Genomic DNA, 25,065 nt, shown 5'->3' on the forward strand with positions numbered 1-25,065 from the left:
AGAAGGAAGGGAATGAGAAAAGAAGAAGGGAAGGGAAGGGCAGAAGGAAGGGAATGAGAAAACTTAAGAAGAAGGGAAGGGAAGGGCAGAAGGAAGGGAATGAGAAAACTTAAGAAGAAGGGAAGGAGGAAGAGGGAGAAAGGAGAGGAGAGAAGAGGGAAGGGCAGAAGGAAGGGAATGAGAAAAGTTAAGAAGAAGGGAAGGGGGAGGGGAGGACAGGGAAGAGGAGAGGGGGAAGGAGAGGAGAGGGAAGGAAGAGGAAGGGCAGAAGGAAGGGAAGGAGAAAAGTTAAGAAGAAGGGAAGGGGGAAGGGAGAGGAGAGGAAAAGAAAGGATAAAGGAGTAATTTTCCCTTCAACCCAGCAAGTAAAAACAATTTTAATAGCTTATCACCCTCTGTAAATTCAACTCTTTACACATAACTCATCTCATAACTAAAAAACAAGGTTTTTTAGAAACAGATACTTAATGCTGTGGCTTCGACAGATATGAACCTGAGCAAAATTACCACCCAGATAGAATTTTATTGGATCAACCCGTCTTATCATCTTGGCAGTTGCCAGAGCAATGGGGGGGGGGGGGAAATTGCAATAATTTATTCCGGCTATCAGTCCATTGGCATGCCTTATTTGCTCATCACATGGTCTGATAACTGCATTTGCAATATCCACAAGTCAGCAAGGATATTTTATAAGACCATGATCACCTAAGCAAATGAAAGATAAGGTTTAGGACAGAGTTCTTCAAACAAGTCTTAAAGTTGCCAAGTTTTGGAGAGCCCTGGTTTAGGAGGACACCAATTTTAGACCTCCAGCAAGGAAGCAAAGGCATTTCCTGTTTGCTTCTTTTTAAAACCCTTTTTCTGATTTTGTGCATATACAACCGATGGGAATCCGTGTCTTGCAATGAGGACCAAGCTCAACCTTTGAGTTTCTACACTCCAACAAGTCACTGCGAACACAATAAAAAAAAGAACGGCCAGAGTAAAAAGAAGTGTTTGATTGAAAGAGATACAATTAATTGTGAAATGAATTGAAATCAAATGAATTAAACTATGGAAATCTCTCGTGGACTTTTTGCATAAACATGAAAAAACTGAACATGTCATTTATGATTTTGATGATTAGATAGGAAAAATGACAGAAAGCAGAACAAAACAAACAAACAAAATGAAACATTTCTAACATTTAATATAGGTAGTAGCATTTATACCCATTTACCCACAACAGTGAGATCCATCTCATCCAGGGCACACTTTTTTTGAACTATTACCATCTGGCAGACGGTACAGGATAATAAAAACAAGGAAAAACTAGGCTGAAAAACAGCTTCTATCTCAGGGCAGTAACTATATTGAATTATATGATATAGTGCAATATTAATGTAATATCGGGTTTTCAATTTCAATTATATAGCATGTGAAGGATTTGTGTTTGTGTTTTTATTTTTATAGTTATAATGCACACCAGGGGTAGTCAACCTTTTTATACCTACCGCCCACTTTTGTATCTCTGTTAGTAGTAAAATTTTCTAACCGCCCATCGGTTCCACAGTAAAGGTGATTTATAAAGTAGGCGAGTAACTTTACTTTATAAAATTTATAAAGCAGAGTTACAGCAAACCCCTACCGTCCACCATAAAAGCTGGAACGCCCATTAGTGGGCTGTAGGGACCAGGTTGACTACCACTGATGTACACTAAAGATGACATTTAATTTCATTGTACGATGTGCAATGACAATAAACTACACTACACTACACTAAATATTATGCTGTGAGATAAGTTGGGCTGCTAGAGAGGGACTAGCCCAAAATCACCAGTCAGCTTTCATGCCTAAGAACTGACTTCGTTTCTAGATCAATCTCTTAGTTTCTAGATCAGCATCTCAACCCCTGCACCAGACTGGTTGAAGTGGAACTTACTCCTACGTAAGTGGGAGTAGATGGTATTTGAAAGCTTGAAACGGCTTGCCGCCAGGGTAACCGAAGGCCTGTCCGCTCCCATAATGCTCTATTCTTAAAATCTGGAAACAAATTTAGATACCTGCCACCCCCCTCACTTTGTGAGGGCAGAGTGAAGAAAGGACTTCAAAAAAACAATTTGTTGAGAAATTATTACTTCTGAATCAGGGGTGGGTTGCTGCCGGCATTACCGCGGTTCGGTGCAAGTGGAATTTTGCCCATAAATAGGTCTGCGCATGCGCAGAACATAAAAATGATGAAAAAAAACATGCCGCACTGACCGGGGAACCGGTTTGGAGTCAGTTCCAGTTCCGGAGACCCAGGCTGGCAAACTACTACCGATTCGGCCGAACTGGGCTGAACCGGTAGGAACCCACCTCTGCTTCTGAAGGGGTTCTGTCAGCATGTTAATGGTCTCTCTCACAAAGCACGTGATACGCCCTCCCATCTATTCTCTGAAAGCCTTTTTCCTCACAAAACATAGTGTTTCTCTCAAGCACGTTACAGCTCTATTATATCCCTTTTTGAAATGCTGCTACCACATTTCGACACTCATCGTCCAGATTTAAAAGACACAAGGGGATTTATAGCATGGCATTACAACATTGGCAGTTTTATTTTCAGAACTTTTCTTAATGGTCACTAGCATGGAATTACCGTATTTTTCAGAGTATATGACGCACCGGAGTATAAGACGCACCAAGATTTTGAAGAGGCAAATTTTAAAAAAAGGCTTTGCACTCTGCAGGCCTCCTAAAAATGGCCCGTTTTTCATGAAAACGGACCCAATTTTTGTAAAAAAAAAAAAAAGGGTGTGTGTGTCATGCATAGCCTTTAGGAGGCTTATAGAGTGCTCCTTCAGGCTGTGGGGGCGGGGGGCAAAAACAAGCAAAAAAATGGCCTGTTTGTCGTTCATTTCTGCCCTCTCCACCCCCCAGGAGCACTCTGGAAGCCTCCTAAACGCTCTGCATGGCCATTTTTGCAAAAGGGGGCAGGGTTTCGGGAGGCTGAAAATGCTGTATTCAGTGTATAAGACGCACCCAGATTTTCACCCTCTTTTTTGAGGGAAAAAGGCGTGTCTTATACTCCGAAAAATATGGTAGCCTTTTTTTTTTTTAATGGCTGTGGTGGAGTCCTTCCTGTTTTCTGAGCTTGATTGCTTTCTTGCAGACATTTTATTACCTAATTATTGTAAGTTTTCATGGCTATTTCCTGGCAATTTTCATGCCAACCACACAACAGCTTGTTAAGCCATCTACCATAATGCCAATATTTCTCTGATGAGTTCCAAACAGCTCAATGTACAAGTGAAATTAACCTTTTAGGCCCCTCATGCCTTATTTTACATTTTCTTGTTGAATGGCACTTGGTTGGCCAGGCAGCTAGTTCAAAGAGAACCTTCTTCACAATTACTTTTGTTTTCCCAACTCACTTGATTAGCCAGATGTATGGCCTTAGATAACTGGACTCCGTCTCCCGCTATTGTGTGGGGTAATAATAATATGCTAAACCTTGTATTCACACCATGCTTATAACTCTTAACACTTTCAACATTACAGTTGCTGCAATCAAAGCCAAAACTGAGGGCTCTTTCATGAATCAAGATCATAATACTTGGACAGAAGACATTTAACTTTTTCTTCCTAGAAACAATTTTGAAAGAGTTCTTTTTTTAAAAAAAAAAATCCAATAGAAATACCCTGTTTCCCTGAAAATAAGACCTCCCTAGATAATAAGCCCAATCGGGCTTTGGAGCGCATGTGCTAAAATAAGCCCTCCCCTGAAAATAAGCCCTTCGCTAAAATATTTAACCGCTTGCGCAGCCGGTCCCCGCCATTTCCTGGGGGGAAGGGGGGAACATGCCCCACGTGCCCAATATGCACCTGCCATCCACATGGAACAGCATCGCGGAGGCTGCTCCCGCAAACCCTAACTACTGCGCCCTTTCTCTTAGTGGCGGCTGCAAAAAGAGTGGCAGTCCCAGCGATGCTAGGGCTGGCAAGAATGTGTCAGAAACAAAGACAGACCTTCTGGCCCTCCCTGGATCAGCTGATCTGCGGGCCAAGGTTAAGGGGCCTCCTACACCTCAAAAATAATAAGACCTCCCCGAAAATAGAGCCGAGGTGGCGCAGTGGTTAGAGTGCTCTACTGCAGCCACTTCAGCTGACTGTTATCTGCAGTTCAGCGGTTCAAATCTCACCGGCTCAGGGTTGACTCAGCCTTCCATACTTCCGAGGTGGGTGAAATGAGGACCCAGACTGTGGGGACAATATGCTGACTCTGTAAACCGCTTAGAGAGGGCTGAAAGCCCCATGAAGCGGTATATAAGTCTAACTGCTATTGCTATTGCTATTGCTAAAATAAGGCCGAGCACTTATTTTGGGGATCAAAAGAAAATAAGACCCTGTCTTATTTTCGGGGAAACACAGTAACACAAAAACAAAGCCTTATTTTCTTTTAACAACGTATGAGATGACATTTCCATCCAGGATCGGGGAGAGAAGGAAAGGCAAGCCCATTTTCCCTCCATCTCATGGACTCCATCGGCCCAATATTCTTAATTTATTTTTTGTTACTAAAATAAACCCCAACCTCATACCTCTCCAAAACCTACATCATCCTCCCTTATTCCCACTCTTTTTTTCTACCATACTATACTGCCCAGGGGTTAATTCCCATAATTTTTTTCAGGAAATGTAAGTAACATAAGTAAACTGGAGGTACGGCCCAGATTTTTGTGGTCCCAGCATTCTTCTTAGTTATGACATCAATGAGTAATTGAACCCAGGTCCCCTCAACAGACAGCAGTTTGGGTTAACTAGATAAGCACTGCATTTTCCTCATATTTATGGGCAAAACAACTACAGACAAACTGAAATCCGAGATGATTCAATGCTGGGATTAATTTTACAAAGTCTATTTAACTTTATAAATGTTTGTAAGGTTATGAAAAAAGTGACTTATCAGCCAGTGGTGGATTTCAAAAATTGTTCGAACCTACTCTGTGGGTGTGGCCTCCTTTGTGGGAGTGGCTTGCCACCCATGTGACTGGATGGGAGTGGCTTGCCACCCGTGTGACCGGATATGAAGATGCTGATGACGCTTGTCAGAACCACCTTAAATTACCTCACACACAGCACTGGCATGCATAAGAATAGGATGTAAACTTGTTTTTTAAAAGGCATCTTTGGTTTGCGTTAAAACAACTTCAACCCACGCAATGTTCTGATTGCACCACAAACGCAGTAGTCATCCTTACCTTTCACAGAGGCACTGAGTTTTATAAATATGAGCATGATAGTGTAGAATAATCATATCCAAGGACCAGTGGTGGGTTTCAAAAAATTTTGGAACCTCTTCTGTAGGTGTGGCCTGCTTTCCGGGTCCACTGGTGGAAACTCTTCTAACCGGTTCAGTAGATTTGACGAACCGGTTCTACCGAATAGGTGCGAACTGGTAGGAACCCACCTCTGCTATCAGCATATTTCATACTTATGACTGTTGCAACATCCCCATGGTCACATGATCAAAATTCAGATGCCTGGCAACTGACTCATATTTATGACGGTTGCACTGTCCCAGGATCATGTCATCACCTTTTCCAACCTTCTGACCAGCAAAATCAATGGGGAAAACAGAGTCACTTAACAACCCTGTTATTAATTTAACAACTACAGTGATTCACTTAACAACTGTGTCAAGAAAGTTTATAAAATGGGGCAAAAAATACAACAACACTTAGCAACAGAAACTTTGGGTTCAGTTATGCTCGTAACTCGAAACCTATTACAGTGACTTATGACCATTTTTCACATTTACGACCATTGCAGCATCCCCTATAACTATGTGACCCAAATTCAGATGCCTGGCAAGTGGAATGTATTTATGACTGTTGCAATGTTCATGTGATCACCTTTGTGGCCTTCTGACAAGCAAAGACAATGTCAAGCTCAGGAAATCAGGAGTAGAATACATGGCCAAAGGCAGTTAGATGAATATATAGCTTTATTGTATGCTAAAGTCCTCTACAAGAATCTGAACTACTAACGGTTGAAGCGAGTTGGTGGTAGATAACAGTCAATGGAATTCAAGGTGGGCTGACTTAGATTTCTTGTGAACACAAAGGGCTTCAAGACTGATGACGTGTTTGGTCCTTCCCTCAGACTCAGCCTGGTCATCTCTTACAGTCAATGGGGAAGCCAGATTCACTTAACAACCACATCACTAACTTAACAACTGCAGTGATTCACTTAACAACTGGTTGTAAAATGAGGCAAAGCTCACTTAACAAGTGTCTTGCTCAGTTGTGATTGTAAGTCAAGGGCTGCCTTTATTTTTAAAGCAAGTTATCATCCATTTAGTTTTGGATTTCAACTGAATGTCTCTTTCCCCACGGCCTTGCCCTTCATTATTTAGACCTCAAGGAGCTGCATTGTCCTTAAACTCAATCATAATCATCATCAGATCAGCTTTCAGATACTTAACAATCCAAAATGCAAGCAACCTCTTTTTCAAACTCCAGCGTTAAGTCACTCCCTAAATCCTACCATTGGCTAAATGTCCCAGATGTAACTGCAGCACTCCGGCCAAAATATTCACATTTCAAAAAATTAAATTGCACTAGCTGAGATGTAGATATTAAACTAAGACCTAATCAGTTAACTGAAAGAAACTGCTGAACTCAGCAAAACTATCTTCTAAATAAATAAGACTTCGCATTTGGATAAAACTTCTGAGCCTCTGTCAGCAGGTTATTAGTTCCTGAGACAGAAAGCAGAACATTTGTTTATCAGATCAAAGAAATATACAATCTTTCCTAATTTGGTAGTAACAGTAGCATAAAAGTGCCACTGTTCTCCATAGACCTGGGCAATTCAGAGATGTCTATCTGTGGTCATATTTATGACGAGGTGAAAAAAATTATAGACCACCCCACAGCACAAAGGAAACTGTTGTGGTCCAGCAGGAGCCGTTGGAGCTGCCACCAGACTCCGACAGCGAGGGGCCCTATGAGTTGGCTCTGAAGGATGTGGAGGACCCTGGACAGGGTTCCGACTCCGAGCAGGGTGCAGAGAGGCTGGTTGGCCACCAGGAGGCGCCTGAGTCTTGGACCAGTGAGGAGGAGACAAGGGAGTGTGAGCTGGAAGCCAGTAGTGAGTTGTTCCTGGATGCACGCCATCGAAGAGCTAATAGGCATCAGGAACAGTTGCGCAAGTACAGGAGGTAATTGCACTCAGCTGGTGGTCATTAGGCTCCTCTCCAGACTATAAAAGGACTGCTTGTGCACATGCCCCTCTTACAGAAGTCAACGCAGGAACTAATGTCAGAGAACATTATTGTGAGCTTGGCAGGCTGGATTGCTGCCAAGCCTTATCTGTGCTGGATTGCTGCCCAAGCTTGTCTGTGCCGGTTTGCTGCCAAGGACCTGTCTGTCTGTTAATTAAATGCCGTAACTTATCTTTGGCTCGGAGTGTGTGTTGGTGTGGGATGAGTGGGGTCAGAACAGGAAACTATATGAATTGGTGTGGGATGAGTGGGGTCAGAACAGGAAACTATGTGAGATTCACAGCTACGTTCCTTCTCCTTATAAAGCAAGAAAATAGCGTTTAATTGGAAAATATATAACTCATAGTTGGACCAATCCAACCAACCCCAGACCTTCACTACATGCATACGTGGAGTGTCCATCTTAGGCCCAGTACTCTGTAATATATTCATAAATGACTTAGATGAGGGAATAGAAAGGGAACTCGTCAAATGTGTAGAGGACACTAAGCTGGCAGGATTAGCCAACACCCCAGAAGACAAGCTCAGGATCCAAAAAGATCTTGACAGACTTGAACAATGGGCTCTACCCAATAAAATGAAATTTAATGTGGCAAAAAGCAAAGTTTTACAACTTTTTTTTCCTAGGCAGGAAAAACCAAAGGTACAAGTAAAGATTAGGTGAAACCTGGCTCAAAAAAACAAGGACCTTGGAGTCCTAGTGGATGATCACTTAAACATGAGTCAACAGTGTGCAGCTACAGCCAAAAATACAATCTTTGGTTGTTATAAACAGAGGCATAGAATCAAAATCACGTGAAGTATTAATACCGCTTTAATAAATCCTCAGTAAGACCACACCTGGAATACTGCATCCAGTTTTGATCACTGCATTACAAAAATGATGTTGAGACTATGGGAAAAGGGCAGAGAAGAGCAACTAAGATGATTAAAGGCCTGGAGACTAAAACATGTGAAGAACGATTGCAGGAACTGGGTATGGCCAGTCTGGAGGGGAAAAAAAGACGAGGTGTGACATGATAGAGATATTCCAGTATTTGAGGGGCTGCCATAAAGAGGTCAACTTATTTTCCAAAGAACCAGAGGATAGGATAAGAAACAATGGATGGAAACTAATCAAGAATAGAAGCAACCTGCAATTAATGAGAAACTTTCACACAGGGAGAACAAGTAACCAGTGGAACAGCTTCCCTTCAGAAGTTGTGGGAGCTTCAGCACTGGAGGTTTTTTAAGAGACTATATAGCCATTTATCTGGAATGGTATAGGGCAGTGATGGCTAACCTTTTTGCCACCGCGTGCCAAAAGCGGGGGGAGCATGGGGAGGTCATGTGTGGGCATGGCCACACCCATAATTCTATCTGCGTGACCCCCCTGCACATGTGCACATGACCCCCCTCATGCATGTGTGTGCAATCCCCCCCATTCCCCCGCCCTCTCCCCACTTTTTGCGCTCGATGGACCCATTTTTTGCCCTCCCCAGGCTCCCGAGGCTTTCTAGGAGCCTGGAGAGGGTGAAAACAGCCTCCCCATCCCCAGAGGCCCTCTGGAGGCTTCAGGAGGCTTCCGTGAAGCCTCCGCAGGGCAAAAAATGGCCCTAGAGCCGTTTTTCGTCCTCCGGCTGCTTCAGGGAAGTCTCTGGAGGGCAAAAAATGGCCGAAAATGAAGGCCAGCGCGCTGAAGCTGACAGGGCAATGCCTAACCAATGATGGTTTATGGTTTATGGTTTAATTTATTTGTATGCCGCCCTTTTCCCTGAAGGGACTCAGGGCGGCTCACAACTCAAAAAGGGAGGGGAAATACAAACAGAGTTACAAAAACATAGAAACCATACTTAGTTAAAAAGCACAACAATCATACCATTCGAAGTGGGGCAGCGAGTCTTTAGTCCCGGGCCTGTCGGAACAGCCAGGTTTTAAGGGCTATGCGGAAGGCCTGGAGGGTGGTGAGGGTACGAATCTCCACGGGGAGTTCGTTCCAGAGGGTCGGAGCAGCCACAGAGAAGGCTCTCCTCCGGGTCGTCGCCAGTTGACACTGGCCGGCTGATGGAATTCGGAGGAGGCCTAGTCTGTGGGATCTAATTGGTCTAGTGGAGGTAATTGGCAGTAGGCGGTCTCTCAAGTACCCAGGTCCAATACCATGAAGGGCTTTGTAGGTGACAACTAGCACCTTGAAGCGTACCCGGAGATGACTCCGTGTGGCACAGGTGGCATGCATACCATAGGTTTGCCATCATGGGTATAGGGTCTCCTGCTTGAGCAAGGGGTTGGACTAGAAGACCTCCAAGGTTCTTTCCAGCTCTGTCCTTATTGACATTAGATATGAAGAAAACGGTGAACAAGTAACTTCAATGGCATATTTATACATCATGTTTCATAATGGATGCTTGAGGATGTGCTTCTAAAAATAAAACTTCAATAAAACTTCATTAGCCAATGTTCCCAAACCTGGATCCTTGCCAAATGCATAGATTTCATTTCCCAGAATGGCCTAGCTAGCATGGTCTTTGTTAACAATGCTGGGAATGTCTACATACACAACTTTAGAGGGAATTTGGGAAGGCTGGTCTAAACAGCAACTGTCTCCAGTCTTCTTCTTTTAAAAAAAAATCATTTGTTTAGGAAATCTCCAACCTCAACCATCTGACAACTTGAGAATGGAATCTAGGGAACTATATGAGAAATCCCAGCATTTTCTGGGCTTTGCAGAAACATCGTGGAAGGCCCCCCTACCCAGAAGACACAAATGCAGTCTCTCCAGACAGATTCCTGGATTTTTAGCCTGGAGGGGAATAAAGCATAGCTTTTTAAGTCCCTGCAAATATTTTCTTAAATAGTTATATAGGCTTGCACTCATTTAAGGGGTTCTTTACATTGCCACTGTAAATCAGCAGATGAGAATGAGGGTCAGAGACCCCAAAAAAAGTTATTTAATGAAAAAGCCTTTCAGCCATAACATCAGCATTGGGAGGCTTCTGCTGGAGCATGGAAAATAAATCTTTTCGTTGAAGCGTTGGGTGGTTTACATCTGTCCTGAGGGGCTCTTGATAAAGCATTCTAGGCTTAGTCTCTCTCTCTCTCTCTCTCTCTCTCTCTCTCTCTCTCTCTCTCTCTCTCTCTCTCCCTCCCTCCCTCCCTCCCTCCCTCCCTCCCTCCCTCCCTCCCTCTCTCTCTCGCTGGCCATATGACAACCAAAACTCTGGCATTTGAAGCACGGAAGTCTTAAAGCTGTCAAGTTACAAGACCCTTGCACCCCTAACCCTTTAGGGGAAAAAAACCCAGGGGTGTTCAAACTTGACAGTTTTAAGACTTGTGGACTTCAACTCCCAGGATTCCTCCTCCAGTCATGATGGCTCAGGAACTCTGGCATTGAAGCACGCAAGTCTTAAAGCTGTCAAGTTACAAGACCCTTGCACGCCTAACCCTTTAGGGAAAAAAAACCCAGGGATATTCAAAATTGACAGCTTTAAGACTTGTGGACTTCAACTCCCAGAATTCCTCCTCCAGTCATGATGGCTCAGAAACTCTGGCATAGAAGTGTGCAAGTCTTAAAGCTGTCAAGTTATAAGACCCTTGCACCCCTAACCCTTTAGAAAAAAAAACCCAGGGGTGTTCAAACTTGACAGCTTTAAGACTTGTGGACTTCAACTCCCAGAATTCCTCCTCTCGCTCTTCATCTTGATGATGTGAGGACAGGTGGGGGGAGGGAGCTGGAACCAGTTCTAAACGGCACGGTAGATTTGTGGAACCTCTTCTATAGAAGAGGTTAGAACTGGCAGGAACCTACCCCTGGTGTGCGCAAATGGCCCGGTTGGCTGAAATACAGGTAAGGAACACAGGCAGGCAGGTGGGCCCTCCAAAGCGCCCTTCCGGTACAGTGCCAGCTGCTCCCAGCAGGCACTGGGTACACCCGTACTGGCGCCTACCTGCCAGAACCCATCATTGGGAGAACCCATATTTTATGTAAGAAGAATCAAATCCCCACCATTTCCAATTAGATCAGAAAAAGACCATGTACTGGGGTGAAATCCTTCCTGTTCGGCTCAGTTTGGCTGAACCGGTAGGGATGATTGTGAGCCGCACAATCATCGGAAACTCTTTTTTTCACTTTTTAAAGCATTTTCTTCCTGCCTATTCACCTGAACCGGCAGGAAAAAAATGCTTTAAAAAATGAAAAAAGTTAGCCACACCCACCCAGTCACATGACACCCCACCAAGCCACGCCCAGTGGCAAAAATATTTAGATTTCACCACTGCCGTGTACAGTTAGTCCTTGCCTTACAGCGGGGGTAAAATGCTACTGGTTTGGACCAGTTCACTCGAGCTGGTAGTAAAAATGCTACCGGTTCGCCCAAACTGGTAGTAAAAAAATGCTACTGGTTCAGACAAACAGGTATTTCTGACGATCAGCTGTGACGCATGATTTATATTAGCTAAAATCGCCAGATTTCCTGCTTTCTAGCTAATTGAAATTGTGTGGCACTGCGGATTCCCCCCTCCTCGCTGTTATACTTAGCTTTGCAGGCATGCTCAGTAGCAGGCTCCCCCCACCTACCCAGACATCATTGATGCTCTGCGCATGGCGGAAGGTCCTGCACATGCACAGAGGTGGTGGCACATGTGAGTGAAGTGAGTGCATGCGCGCATATGCTCACATTTGTGAACCGGTAGTGAAGGAAAGTTGATTTGATCCCTGGCTTACAATCATTCATTCAGTGACCATTTGAGGTTGATCAAAATTGATCACATGGTCAAAATTCAGATGCTTGGCAACTAGTGGCTGCACATGAATCACGGCTGCAGTATCCTAGGGTCACGTGATCACCTTTTGCTACCTTCTGACAAGCAAAGTCGATGAACAATCCAGATTCACTTAACAACGGTGATAAACTTTCAAATTCTTGTGCCATTATTGTTCCGAGTTTTGCATCAAAATACTAAAATATCACAATGACTTACAAAAGTTTTTGAGAGTGGTATTGGCAATGGAGGTAAAATTACATGCTGCCACGTGGAGAGCATTGTTGTGTTTCAGTTTTTCATGTGCCCAAGTATTCTAGTTATTTTCCTGCAGTAAAAACTAATGTCCTAAAAACTAATGTAGGGTTGTGGAGCGGCCATTAGGTAAGGGCGTGTGGGGTGCATGGGGCATGTTCCCACCTCCCTTCCCCCCACCCTCCGCCTTCGCCTCCCCACCGCGTGTTGCTTGCACAGCAAGCAACCAGAAGAAATGGCGGGAACCGGCTGCCATGCATTTAAATATTTTTAGGGAGGGCTTATTTGGAGGGGAGGGCTTATTTTGGGGGGAGGGCTTATTTTAGCGCATGTGCTCAAAAGCCCAATTGGGCTTATTATCGGGGGAGGTCTTATTTTTGGGAAAACAGGGTATTGCAAGTTTAGTTTCCTTTATTGGTTTGCTGACCTATTTTTTTTTTTTAAAAATCTATCTCAAAAATTGCATGTGCCTTGAGTATTTTTTCCAAAATGCATTTTTGTTTGAAATATTTCCCAAAGTATAGATTGGCACAATTTTCTCTAACAAAAGTATGTTGGCACATGGTCCATATTCGTGCAGACTTTCCTTTAATAATGATTTGTTTTAACTAGCAAACCACCATTAATAAAGCAGTAAAAATGCAGAACATTTCAAAGCAGACCTAAGTTTGGTTTCATGTATTGGTCTGGAACATAAATTGAGTTCAGTTTACATAAGTGCTTTATGGACAGGAAGGCAGGATATAAACCGAAATAACAATAATAACATAGTGATATAAACAAATCTCTCTCTCATGCCAGCTGTGAAGTTGAGCAAAAGACATCTCATGATATCCTACCCTTGAGAAAAAGCTGTGTTGGTGTTCTGAACTAGGCTTCCCAAGAGCATGAAGCAAACTCCTTGTCCCAACAAAAAACCCTTTTATTAATTTACTGTGAATTCTGATCATTCACGTCCAGCAAAGTCTTTCAAGGGCAGATTTACAGTCACAGACCTTATCTGGCTTGGAGAGCTGACAGGCCAATATCTGCAAAACTTGGCAAGGAGTCTCAGAGAGTCACATACCAATTAAGCGAATTAATTGTCTCCTGCAAACTCCATTCCCCTTTCGCTCCTCTTTTATTTTTTCTGGGAGGGGCCATTCATTATCCACCTGTGACCTTACTCCCAAGTCGACCCTTGTTCCTTAGCTGTTCCCTTCATCTGACAACTCTGCGCATGCGTACACTGGGAACAGGCTCCAGGTGTTCGTCTGTCTCACTGATGTTTGACTGTGAAGGCAGCTGATAACTGGCATACAGCACTGGCCCCCTCTCTGCCTCCGACACAGAGCCCTTGTCAGAGCCTTCCCCAGACTCCAGGACTGGCCCATGTTCCTCCCCAACCTCCTCACTGTCCGAATCTGCTGCCAGCTCCGCTGGTCACTGGCAGGCCACAATAGTTGGATACCTGCAGTAGAACAGGGTTGGGGATCTATGACCCTTTTATGACTTGTGGACTTCAACTGGCTCAAGAATTCTGGGAGTTGAAGTCCACCAGTCATAAAATGGGCCAAAGTTCCCCACCTCTGATAGTAAAAGGACATTTAACACAAGAATAACTAGACTGGTCATCACTCTTATTATTCTAGACATCACCAAGAAAAGGACAAAAAGAAACATGAAAATAGCAAGAGTTCTGTATTGCTAATAACCGCTTTATGACTTTTTCCATTGACCAATGGTTCAAAGGTTGGCTAACGTTATTAAAGCCATGTTAGGGCATAATTGCTGTGTTCACAAAACGTTACGACCAAAAATAAGCCATGTTATGGTTTACGCAGATGGTCTGGCTTACAAACTATGCTAACCGAACTGCTGGATCTCCCACAGCAAGCTGAACCACAAACCACCCAATCCTATTTTAGGCTAGTGGGCTGTGTAAATCCAGCTAACCCCATTACTTAAACTGTAGTTTCCAAATAACGAAAGAGATGGGGTTTTATCCGTGGAATATTTTTGAAGTAGAAAGGTGTTAAGGCAGTGTTTCTCAACCTTGGCCACTTGAAGATGTCCGGACTTCAACTCCCAGAATTCCCCATTCGCTGGCTGGGGAATTCTGGGAGTTGAAGTCCGGACATCTTCAAGTGGCCAAGGTTGAGAAACACTGCGTTAAGGTTTTAGCTGGCCTAGAAAGTACAATTTTATTGGGAAGCCCTCAGCCTCCTAGTTTCAAATATTTGGAGGTGAGCTATTTCTGCACTTTGATCGGCAGGAGAAGAAATAGGAAGGGTGGAAATTGCTACATGCTCATTGTTTTACATGCTCCAGAAACGAATCTTAGACCAAATAGTAGATTTGAACTCCAGTTGTGTAAGAGAAGGTATGGCAGAAACTGGGGATGGAGATTAAAAAAGAAAAAGAAATCAGCCTAGAATCCCTACATAGCAATAAATGGACTAAGTCCATCCCGCCGCCTTGAATATTGTTGACCCTTATTTAACTCCAAAAAGCTGCTATCAATAGATGAGAAGATTCTGTGCATAGATTTTGTGGTAATAAATAGATTTAATTGGACCTTCAAATGTAGATCTGGCCTTTTGCACCTGACAGTTAGGCTTTAGTAGCAAAGATGCTAGCTATTTGCCCTAACTGGTAATTTAAAAAAATGCAACTGGTTCAGGCCAACCATTTTTTCCGATGATCAGCTGAGCCGCGCAATTTATATTAATTAGAAAGCAGGATTTCCTGCTTTCTAGCTAATCTAAATCGCATGGCACAGCGGATTCCCCCACCTCACTGTTCGCTTACCTCGCTGTTCGCTTACTCGTTTGCCAGCCGTGGTCAGTAGCAGGCTCCGCCCACCTGCCCAGACATCATTTTGATGTTCTGCGCATGCAGGGAAGGCCGAGGTGGCGCAATGGGTAGAGCCGTGTGGGTAGAGCCGAGGTGGCGCAGTTGGTAGAGTGCAGTACTGCAGGCCACTTCAGCTGACTGTTATCTGCAGTTCAGCGGTTCAAATCTCACCGGCTCAGGGTTGACTCAGCCTTCCATCCTTCCGAGGTGGGTAAAATGAGGACCCAGATTGTGGGGGCGATATGCTGACTCTGTAAACCGCTTAGAGAGGGCTGAAAGCTCTATGAAGCGGTATATAAGTCTAACTGCTATTGCTATTGCTAAGGTCCTGTGCATGCGCAGAGGGGGCACATGCAAGCAAAGCAAGCACGCACGCTCACATTGGTGCCCACCCCTGAAGTGCCTTCATCTCTCTTTCCACCATATCTGCCTTGTCACTAACATAGACCCGTCTTGGTTTTTCTTTTTCGTTTCCCTTTATGGCACCACCCGAACCGTGATGCTAGAACAAACGCAGCGACAGGGAATACATTGTTCTTCCATCCCTACGTTCCTCCATAAACCTATGAGAACTTTGCAGCTAAGAAGAACCGATCCTAGCAGGACATTTCATAGTAGCTTTCTTACAGGGCAACCTAAAGAGTTATTTAAAAAAACAAAATAAGGCCAAGGAGGCTTTGCGGGAGGAGAGAAAGCAAGAAAAACATCCTTTGCTCAATCTGGGCAGACAATATAAGCGTGGAAGGGAGTATGAGCTTCTCTGGGGGAGGATAGCTTGTTGACTTAGATATTCGTTGAATCAACCACAAGATTATTTCAAAGAAGTAAAAAAGGTGACCGCCAACCAGTACAGAATATACAGTAATCCAGGGCAATGACTAGTCACAGGAGGGAGGAGGGGGATCCTCTGAGGCACTGCAATGGATCAGAGCTTCAGCTCCTTCCAAATCATAATGAAGCACTAGACTGAAGCCATTCTCGTGGCTTGATCAACCATTTTGAATAAAAACTGATGCATTTGCGATGGGCTGGGAATGGGGGAAGATCAGTGGTGAAATCTAAACACCACCACCCCCGTTCTGTGGGAGTGGCTTGGTGGTGAGGTCATGTGACTGGGTGGGCGTGGCCAACTTTTTTTCCCCACTTTCAGCTATTTTTTTTAAAAGATTTTTTAAGCATTTTCCCCCTGCCGGTTCGCGCAGGGGAAAAAATGCTTTAAAAAGCAGGGGAGAAAGCTTCCAACAGTCGCGCAGCTCAGCTGTGAGCCGCACGATCATCGGAAGCTTTTTTTTATTACCGGTTTGCAGAACCAAGGACAATTGTCCCTACCGGTTTGGCCGAACCGGGCCAAATCGGGAGGGTTTCACCCCTGGGGAAGGTGCCATCCATCTCTGCACTTCGTTGTTGTTAGTTGTTAGTTGTGAAGTCGTGTCTGACACATTGCAACTGCACGGACAACATTCCTCCAGGCCTTCCTGCCCTCTACCATCCTCTGGAGTCCATTTAAGCTCACACCGACTGCTTTGATGACTCCATCCAGCCACCTCCTTATCTGTCATCTTGTTCTTTTTTGGCCCTCAATCTTTCCCAGCATCAGGCTCTTGTCCAGTGAGTCCTTCCTTCTCATTAGGTGGCCAAAGTATTGAATTTCATCTTCAGGAACTGGCCTTCTAGAGAGCAGTCCGCACTTAACAAGTGGCAAGTTGCTAGCCATGGGTCAAGCAGAAGAGACAGATCTGTTCTCATTTCTAGACCAGTAATTCTTCTGAACCCATTTCTCCAAGGGAACAACAGTTAACTGTTTGCAAAATTCCCCCAGGGGCATCTCAGCTGCTTTTGGGGCCTTGATCCTTCCCTACACAGGTAGTATGTTGGGGGGAAAGCTCTGAACGAAGGAGAAAGGATTAAACAGCTCCTTTACCTAGATTCTTGTATAGGGGAATGCAGCTGAGATACATCATCCTCAAGACCAGGGGCTTCCCTGAAAATCTCTGCTGATTTGTCTTTGTCCTACATCTAATCTGTTAGAGACCCCAATGTTGAATTCCTTTAAATAAAAAAACAAACACCAGCCAAACAAGCAATGCTTGTTCTATGGGACTAAATCTGAGAGACGTCACTAAAATCAGACCTTGTCTGCATTAATAATTAATAAACAATATTTAAAGGTAAAGGTTCCCCTCGCACATACTGTTTGTGCTAGTCGTTCCCGACTCTAGGAGGCGGTGTTCATCTCTATTTCAAAGCCAAAGAGCCAGCGCTGTCCGAAGACGTCTCCGTGGTCATGTGGCCAGCATGACTAAACACCAAAGGCGCACGGAACACTGTTACCTTCCCACCAAAGGTGGTTCCTGTTTTTCTACTTGCATTTTTACGTGCTTTCGAACTGCTAGGTTGGTAAAAGCTGGGACAAGTAATGGGAGCTCACTCCGTTACATAGCACTAGGGATTCGAACTGCTGAACTGCTGGCATTTCTGATCGACAAGCTCAGCATCTTAGCCACTGAGCCACCGCGTCCCCTATTGGAACACATTAAAAGTGTTCAAAGGCTATCAAGCATCCTCCATAATTATCCAACATAACCACGTCTACCTAATCGTGGTTAGACACTTTGAACTGGGCTGTTACCAGCTCCTCCTGCTCCCTTCTAATAAAACCAATAAACACTAAAGAAGCTTCATATCTGCCTCCCGTAGCCTCTTCCAGTTCAGGAATTCCCTCCGAAGGCACAACTCAGGCCACACAAAATTTGCAGAAAGCCTTCACAAAGAGGCACCTTTAATGGTTTGGGGTTTGTTTGTTTTTTTGCAAACATCTGAACCACGCAGTACGTTGGTTTCCACCTGGATTATTAAGTGGATGAAGCTTCAAAGTCAATGCTTTTTTAAAAAAAAAATATTAAAAAATCAGGCACAGTCAATGTTCTCAAATATTACCCACCTTTCTGTCTCCAGCCGCATTTCCTCCCGTTTTTGTCTCCTAAGTTCTCTGCGACGTTCAAAGTCGTCCATGATATATATTCAAGTGCAGATAAATCCCCCAAATCAGACTGAATTTGAGAAAGAGAGAGAAAGAGAAGGGGGGGAGAGAGAAAGTCAGAACTAGAGATGGAAACGAATCATATCCAAGTATAGTCATGTTCACATCCACAGTTAAAAGGATTCTCCAGAATCACACAAACATTTTATTAAAGGTTTTTAGCAAGTTCCCCTTCGGGAGTCGGCTGACTCGCTGGAAATTAAAACAAAGCTGTAACATTTGGGATGAAAGAAGCAGATGGGGGTCTGTACGTCTTAAAAGAACTATTTACGCTTCTTCCTGGCATCTTCCTCCCACTCGGCACGTTTAGCAAAAGAATAATGACAATTTTAAGGGAGATGGGCACATTTGCCGCTATAACTGGACGCACAAAGAAGGTTAATTTCACTGTAGCCTCAGGTTTGCACCATGGCAGATGTCCAACAGTCAGAAAAGAATCCGTAACGCTCAAAAAACAGTTTTCCAACCACCCAATATTATCTTGCACTTTAACGCTACTTTCTCTGCTAAGCACAAAGCTAAAAGCGTGCGTTTTGGAAAGGTTAACAATTGAAAGTCAGCCGTCAAAAGAGGCAAATGGTTAAAATACCACCACCACCCCCTTAAAATCCTCCTTTAAAAAAAAATATTAAAACCAACATTTGAGATATGCAGGGAGGGGTGGGGAGGAAAAAAAAAGAATTGGGCAGTTCGAAGCATCTGCAATTTAAAGCTGCACCTACCTTCTTGTTGTCAGATTTTACTCCATAAAATACTTGCTCCTTTATAGCTCCTTCATGCGCAAAACCCTTTCAGGCTTTGGTTTATATCCTATCGAGACAAATATAGGAGAATTCTCCTGCAGGCCCACCAAGTAAAAATGACTACCAGAAAAGGGAAAGCTGTTCTCTTTTTTGTCCCGGCTTTGTTTACAGAGCTGTCAGTGGTTAGTTAAACCCTGCCTGGAATCTAGCATTTAAGGCCTGCTCCAAGACCGTTTCCTGTGTTGAGCTAGAGGCCCTCAACTTCCTTTGGAATTCTAGCCTAGACTCTGCGCTCAGGGTTGCTTTTTTCTTTCTTCCTATTTTTTTTTAAAAAAGCAACTTTCCCCTCCTCCTTTCAAAATTTCCCAAGTTTTTATGGCAGTCCAAATTCAAGCATTTTTGCAGCGGATTTAAACGCAGCAAACATGAGATGAACAGGCACTTTCTAGTCTAAAGAAGCAAAAAAAAAGAATCTTGTATTAGTGAGCGCTTGTTTGCTGATTATTAAGAGGTGTGTATGTGTGTGTTTGTGTCTGCCTGTGTGTCTAGCTGTCTGTATGTCTGTGTGTGTGGTGCAGATCAGGGGTAGGTTTCAACCGGTTCGCGGCGGTCCCTGCGAACCGGTTGGTCGCCGAACCCGGAAGTAAGTAACTTCCAGGAACGGCAAAGGGCACGCCCGCCCGCCCGCGGTCCTTACCCGGTTTTGACGAGTTCTGCGCTTCCACGCATGCACAGGACGCATACAGCGCCTGCGCGATTGTCCAGGAGCAACTGGAGCATCGCGCAGATGCTAGTACGCAGGTGTGCACTGCGCGCATGCATGAGGACACCGCCGGCCCCGTTCCAACCGAACCGGTTGGAACGGGGCGAGAAACCCACCCCTGGTGCAGATAGTCTTCGACTTACAACCATTAGTGATCGAAGTTACAATGGCACTAAAAAAAGTGACTTATGACTTATTTTTCACATGATTGTGGCAGCATCCCCGTGATCCAGAGGTGTTATTCAGCCGGTTCGGTCCGGTTCGCCCGAACCGGTAGCGACGAACTGTGGGTGGGCCTGCCCATCCACCCTGGCTCCAAAACATCCTATGTAGCCTCATTTTCGACGCTGCACATGTGAGCAAAACGCATGTGCAGAAGGCCACACACACACACACACACGTAGAAGGTAAGCATATGTGCATGCGCGCTCATAGTTGCGAACCGGTGGTAAACCTAAGTGAATCCCACCACAGTTGGTTTGGGTAGAGCTTCTCAATGTCATCATATACAAAAAGTTAGCAATTAATCACTTTAAAGGCTGAATTGTTCTCTTTCCTCCCCTTCCCCCCCCCCATTAGAAACTCACAATGCTGTCTGGCATTTTGGCAATGGAACAAAAATGCTCGGTCTTTAGTGCATTCACTGTATTGTTTCCACAGTCCCTAATTCCTGGCTACGCTGCATCTACTATGTTCCACAGTAGGTTGACTCCAGTAGGAATCACAGGTCATTGAGTTATTTTCGGGGGAGGGGGGGATCCTGCCAGCTAGAGCCACCCATAGGGTATGCTCAAGCACAGACTCTGGTGTTGCCCTGGTCTTTAGCTTTGTGTGTGTGTGTGTGTTTGTGTGTGTGTGTGTGTGTGTGTGTGTAGGTAGAAATATCCATCTGGTTCAGTTCCAGGCTGGGAGAAAGACACTGAGAACATGGAGGCTGATTGGAAAGAAGGTTTAATGGCAGGACCACATGTGATTTTGGGACAGCTGACAAAATGGAGTTGAGAGTGGGTAGGTTAATATACAGCTTTGGGCTTTGTATTTGAGCTTCCTGTTCCTGTGCAAGAACATGCCCTTTAATATCCTATTAGCTGTTGTCAGATTCCTATGGGTGGTCATAGAGGGGTTATTTAGGGGTCATAGCTGGCTGTATAGGCAAAAGAGGAAATGCAAATCCTAGGTGTTTGTCTTAGCTAATTTGGTGAACCTCTGGCTTATTGTTTATCTGAGCCCCCAGCTTTTTGTGACTTTTTTTTTTAATTATTTTTATTTTTTGTTACACAGACAACAATGGGAAAGGGAGAGGATGGAAAGAAAAAAGGGGGGGAGGGGAAACCCATCTTCACATGCAATATGTCGTTTAATCACAGGTGCATCCCTACTAAGTTTATACATCCCGTATCTCTCTATTGTATATTTAATAAGCACCACAATAAGCTAGGGTTTAAAAAACAAAAAACAACAAAATAAAACAAGGGAGAGAGGAAAAAAAAGGGTGGGGGGGAGGACAAAAAGGACAAAAAAAGGTCCAAGAAGGAAAAGGGGGGGAAAAGGGTGGGGGGAGGGGGGAGGCCAAAAAGGACAAAAAAAGGTCCAAGAAGGAAAGGGGGGGGGAAACCATCATCACATGCAGCATGTCGTTTGATTACGGTTGTTTTAACATCTACATCTTCAAATAATGTTTACCATCTCAGATATTTCCTCTAATGTAACTAAAGGTCTCATTTTCCTTCTACCATATATATTCAGTTAACATTAGCATTGTTTTCCCCCAGAGAATATACTTCTATTCATTGTTAATCTTGCATTTCATACCTTCAAACAGAGATCTTATTCCTTCATTGTTCAACAAGGCATCGCTGCCTATATATACCAGTTTTCATTTGTTCCCCTATTAGAATTGCCTTAGCTTTTTGTGACTTTGAAGTTTGGACTGCAATGAAGGGACTTGTGTTCTGAAAGTGTGTTTGACAACTCCTATTGTGGCTAATGGCTTTCGTCTTGTATTGGATCTTCGGTGAGCGGCTGCTTCTAATCCTATCAAACTTCGCTGCAAGTGGTTTTGAAATATCCTGCCTTGCCGAGGTGGCGCAGTGGTTAGGGTGCAGTACTGCAGGCCACTTCAGCTGACTGTTATCTGCAGTTCAGCGGTTCTAATCTCACCGGTTCAAGGTTGACTCAGCCTTCCATCCTTCTGAGGTGGGTGAAATGAGGACCCAGACTGTGGGGGCGATATACTGACTCTGTAAACCGCTTAGAGAGGGCTGAAAGCCCTATGAAGCGGTATATAAGTCGAACTGCTATTGCTATTGCTATTGAATGGATTTCTGCCTGCAGTAATTGCTTTGCTTACGAATAGAGCCTTCTAGATAGTTGACCTCTTCTTTCAATAAGTTCTTTATCTCCTTAAGTGAAACTGGTATTGAGAATCTGGGATGAGATTGTCTAATGAAAGGCAAAATATTAAATTAATATAAGCCCCCTTCGGCTCTATAGAAGCTCCACATGGATTTTATCCTTGGAAGATATCTGAAAGGGGTCAATAGTCCACAGCTGATGAATATCTGCACAAATGTGCCTAGAAAGGACTAAAGTTTATAAAAGAGACAGCCTGAAGTTATCTGTGGAATGGCCCACCACCCTCGTTACCTTGGAGAGAGACAACTTGAACTGATTGCTCTGTTCTTAAAGGCATCATTCAGGATATGGAACAGCTCATCCGAGAGCAAACTCTGCATTCTGACCCTTGTGTGTATATAATGTAATGCTTTATTTGTGTGCAATAGCATCTGTTGGACCACAAGCAAGCAACCCAGGGAAGAAGAAAGAACAAACCCCCCCTCCTCGCCTTCATCTTAAAAAAAAATGAAGCAAGCTAACACATCTCTGACTTGAGCATAAGTTGTTTAAACTGGCACCCTAATCTGACCACATGTCAAGCATTCTTCTGCAGTATCTAAAAGAATGAGGTCCTTAGTCTGTCTTAAAGGAAAACAAATAAAGCTGTTTTCTATCAAAATCTGTTCAGAGATGTTTGGAAAAGTTTTACCGAAGAGGATCATTGGCTCTAGTTTAAACCAGCTGTAAACAGGGGCAATTCTTCATGCAGGAACTGAGAAAAAAAAGAGGGTTAGTCCAGATTCCATCTTTGCTAATGGTTCATTTACATGTGGTGCAGATTTATTTATTTGTTTATATCCTGCATGTATTCCTTTTTATTGTTTCTCGCTCAACAGTGAGACACTGTTGAAGAAGGCATAGCAGCACTTGCATTTTCTGTGTTGTATGAGAAGAGTACATCTTCCTTCCCATATCCTTTCCACTTTCTATAGCGGGATAGAATAGATTGGAATGGAATGGAAGAGAAGAGAAGAGAAGAATTGGAAGGGACCTTGGGGGCCTTCTAGTCTGCTTAGGCAGGGAACCCTACACCACTTTAGACAAATGGTTATCCAACATCTTGTTAAAAACTTCCAGTGTTGGAGCATTCACAACTTCTGGAAACAAGTTGATCCACTGATTAATTGTTCTGTCAGGAAATTTCTCTTCAGTTCTAAGTTGCTTCTCTCCTTGATTAGTTTCCACCCATTGCTTCTTGTCCTGCCCTTGGAGAATAGCACCTGAAGGTAGAACAAGAAGCAATGGATGTTTGAAAGCATCCTGTCATATTGCATTACTTTGTGGTTTGGAGGTATTACTGTTTCGGACAGGAAGTCTGTGCAGAAAGTGATGAGGACAGCAGAAAAGACAATTCGAAGTTCACTCCCTTCTATCCAGGACATAAGGTATAAGTGATGCTTGACCAGGGTCCGCAGTATTGTCAGGGAGGCTACACATCCTCTCCATGATCGCTTTTCTTTGTTATCTTATGGGAGGAGGCTTCACAGTACTATATATCAGGGGTGTCAAACTCAAGGCCCACAGGCTGGATACGGCCCACAGGGTGCTTTAGATCTGGCCCACAGGGCCACCCTGGAAACAGCGAAGGATCGGCCTGTAGTGCCTCTGCTAGTGAAAACAGAGCTCAGTAGGCCTGTGCGCAGCCCTCCTGAGCTCCGTTTTCACTGGAGGAGACTGTCACAGCCAAAAATGGAGCTCGGGAAGACCGCACACAGCCCCACCGAGCTCCATTTTCGCTGGCAGAAGGCTGCAGGTGGATCCCTCCCAGCCCTGCCTGGACCACCACCTGTGCCCCCAACACGAGTGATGTCAAGTTGGCCACGCCTACCCTGGCCACACCCACCCCGGCCCCCTGACGTCAAACACAACCCTTATACGGCCCGCAATGAAGTCAAGTTTGACACCTCTGCTATATACTGTAGTATCAACCGTGTTAACTCCCAAGGCTCTTTTTTCTACTATATATTCAGAATGGACTATGATATAGAGATGGTAGCGATAGATAGGGATATCACAGTCCATTTTGAATACATAGCTGAAAAAAGAGTATTGAGTGTTAATAGGGTTTATACATAGTAGAGAATGTGAGACAGAAATTCTGTTTTCAACCATTGAGCTCCAAACAGTAGATTAAAGTCCTCTCTTTAGCAATACCAATTGCAAAGTCTTGCGTCTAAGCCTTTCTCCTTCCATGTCTTATCCTTCTCACCAACAGTGTCACTAATCCTCATTACCGTGCTCGGCACAATCAAAGCTTTTTGTCATCAGTCAGTGTCATCTGCTATCCAGAGGTGGGTTCCTACCAGTTCGCACCTACTCGGTAGAACCGGTTCATCAAATCTACTGAACTGGTTAGAAGAGGTTCCACCAGTGGACCCGGAAAGCAGGCCACACCTATAGAAGAGGTTCCAAAAAATTTTGAAACCCACCACTGGTCCTTGGATATGATTATTCTACACTATCATGCTCATATTTATAAAACTCAGTGCCTCTGTGAAAGGTAAGGATGACTACTGCGTTTGTGGTGCAATCTGAACATTGTGTGTGTTGAAGTTGTTTTAACGCAAACCAAAGATGCCTTTTAAAAAACAAGTTTACATCCTATTCTTATGCATGCCAGTGCTGTGTGTGAGGTAATTTAAGGTGGTTCTGACAAGTGTCGTCGGCATCTTCATATCCGGTCACATGGGTGGCAAGCCACTCCCATCCAGTCACATGGGTGGCAAGCCACTCCCACAAAGGAGGCCACACCCACAGAGTAAGTTCGAACAATTTTTGAAACCCACCACTGCTGCTACCCCTTCTTCAAACCATTTACATTGCCTAAGGCAGAATAGGATGCAAGCAACAACTAGGAAGAGAAGAACCAACTCAAGAATCCAGTTCTTATAAGCAGACTACCTTGCTCCCTGAATTATGAAAACTGCTGTGACTGACAAAGAAGATACAGTATGAAAAAGAAGTCCAACATGCATAAGAGAAATCTTCCGTTTTAACAGACTTAGCAGTTATGTTACCCATTACCACCTCATTACACCCTACCAACCAG

General features: G+C 44.1%; 1 protein-coding gene across 8 annotated transcripts in view; it reads right to left on the reverse strand.

Moving 5' to 3' along the window:
- The window catches only part of CALD1 (caldesmon 1), a 220,412-nt gene that overhangs the window by 106,587 nt on the left and 88,760 nt on the right, over positions 1 to 25,065 (reverse strand). For 3 of the 8 annotated variants that reach the window (XM_087722851.1, XM_087722849.1, XM_087722847.1), the window contains exons 1-2: positions 18,836 to 19,124; positions 18,015 to 18,123 (exon numbers count right to left, since the gene is read on the reverse strand). In XM_087722851.1, coding sequence (XP_087578977.1) covers positions 18,015 to 18,085 — 71 coding nt within the window. In that variant the 5' untranslated portion in view covers positions 18,086 to 18,123; positions 18,836 to 19,124. Of the gene's footprint in view, positions 1 to 18,014; positions 18,124 to 18,835; positions 19,125 to 25,065 lie in introns of those variants that run through there. The other 5 variants (XM_087722855.1, XM_087722854.1, XM_087722852.1 and 2 more) reach the window with 4 other exon arrangements.

Source organism: Thamnophis sirtalis, unplaced genomic scaffold (assembly GCF_051295495.1).
Source record: "Thamnophis sirtalis isolate CommonGarterSnake01/CBP01778 unplaced genomic scaffold, rThaSir2_p1.2 scaffold_9, whole genome shotgun sequence".
In the NCBI taxonomy this organism is placed as follows: Eukaryota; Metazoa; Chordata; class Lepidosauria; order Squamata; family Natricidae; genus Thamnophis; species Thamnophis sirtalis.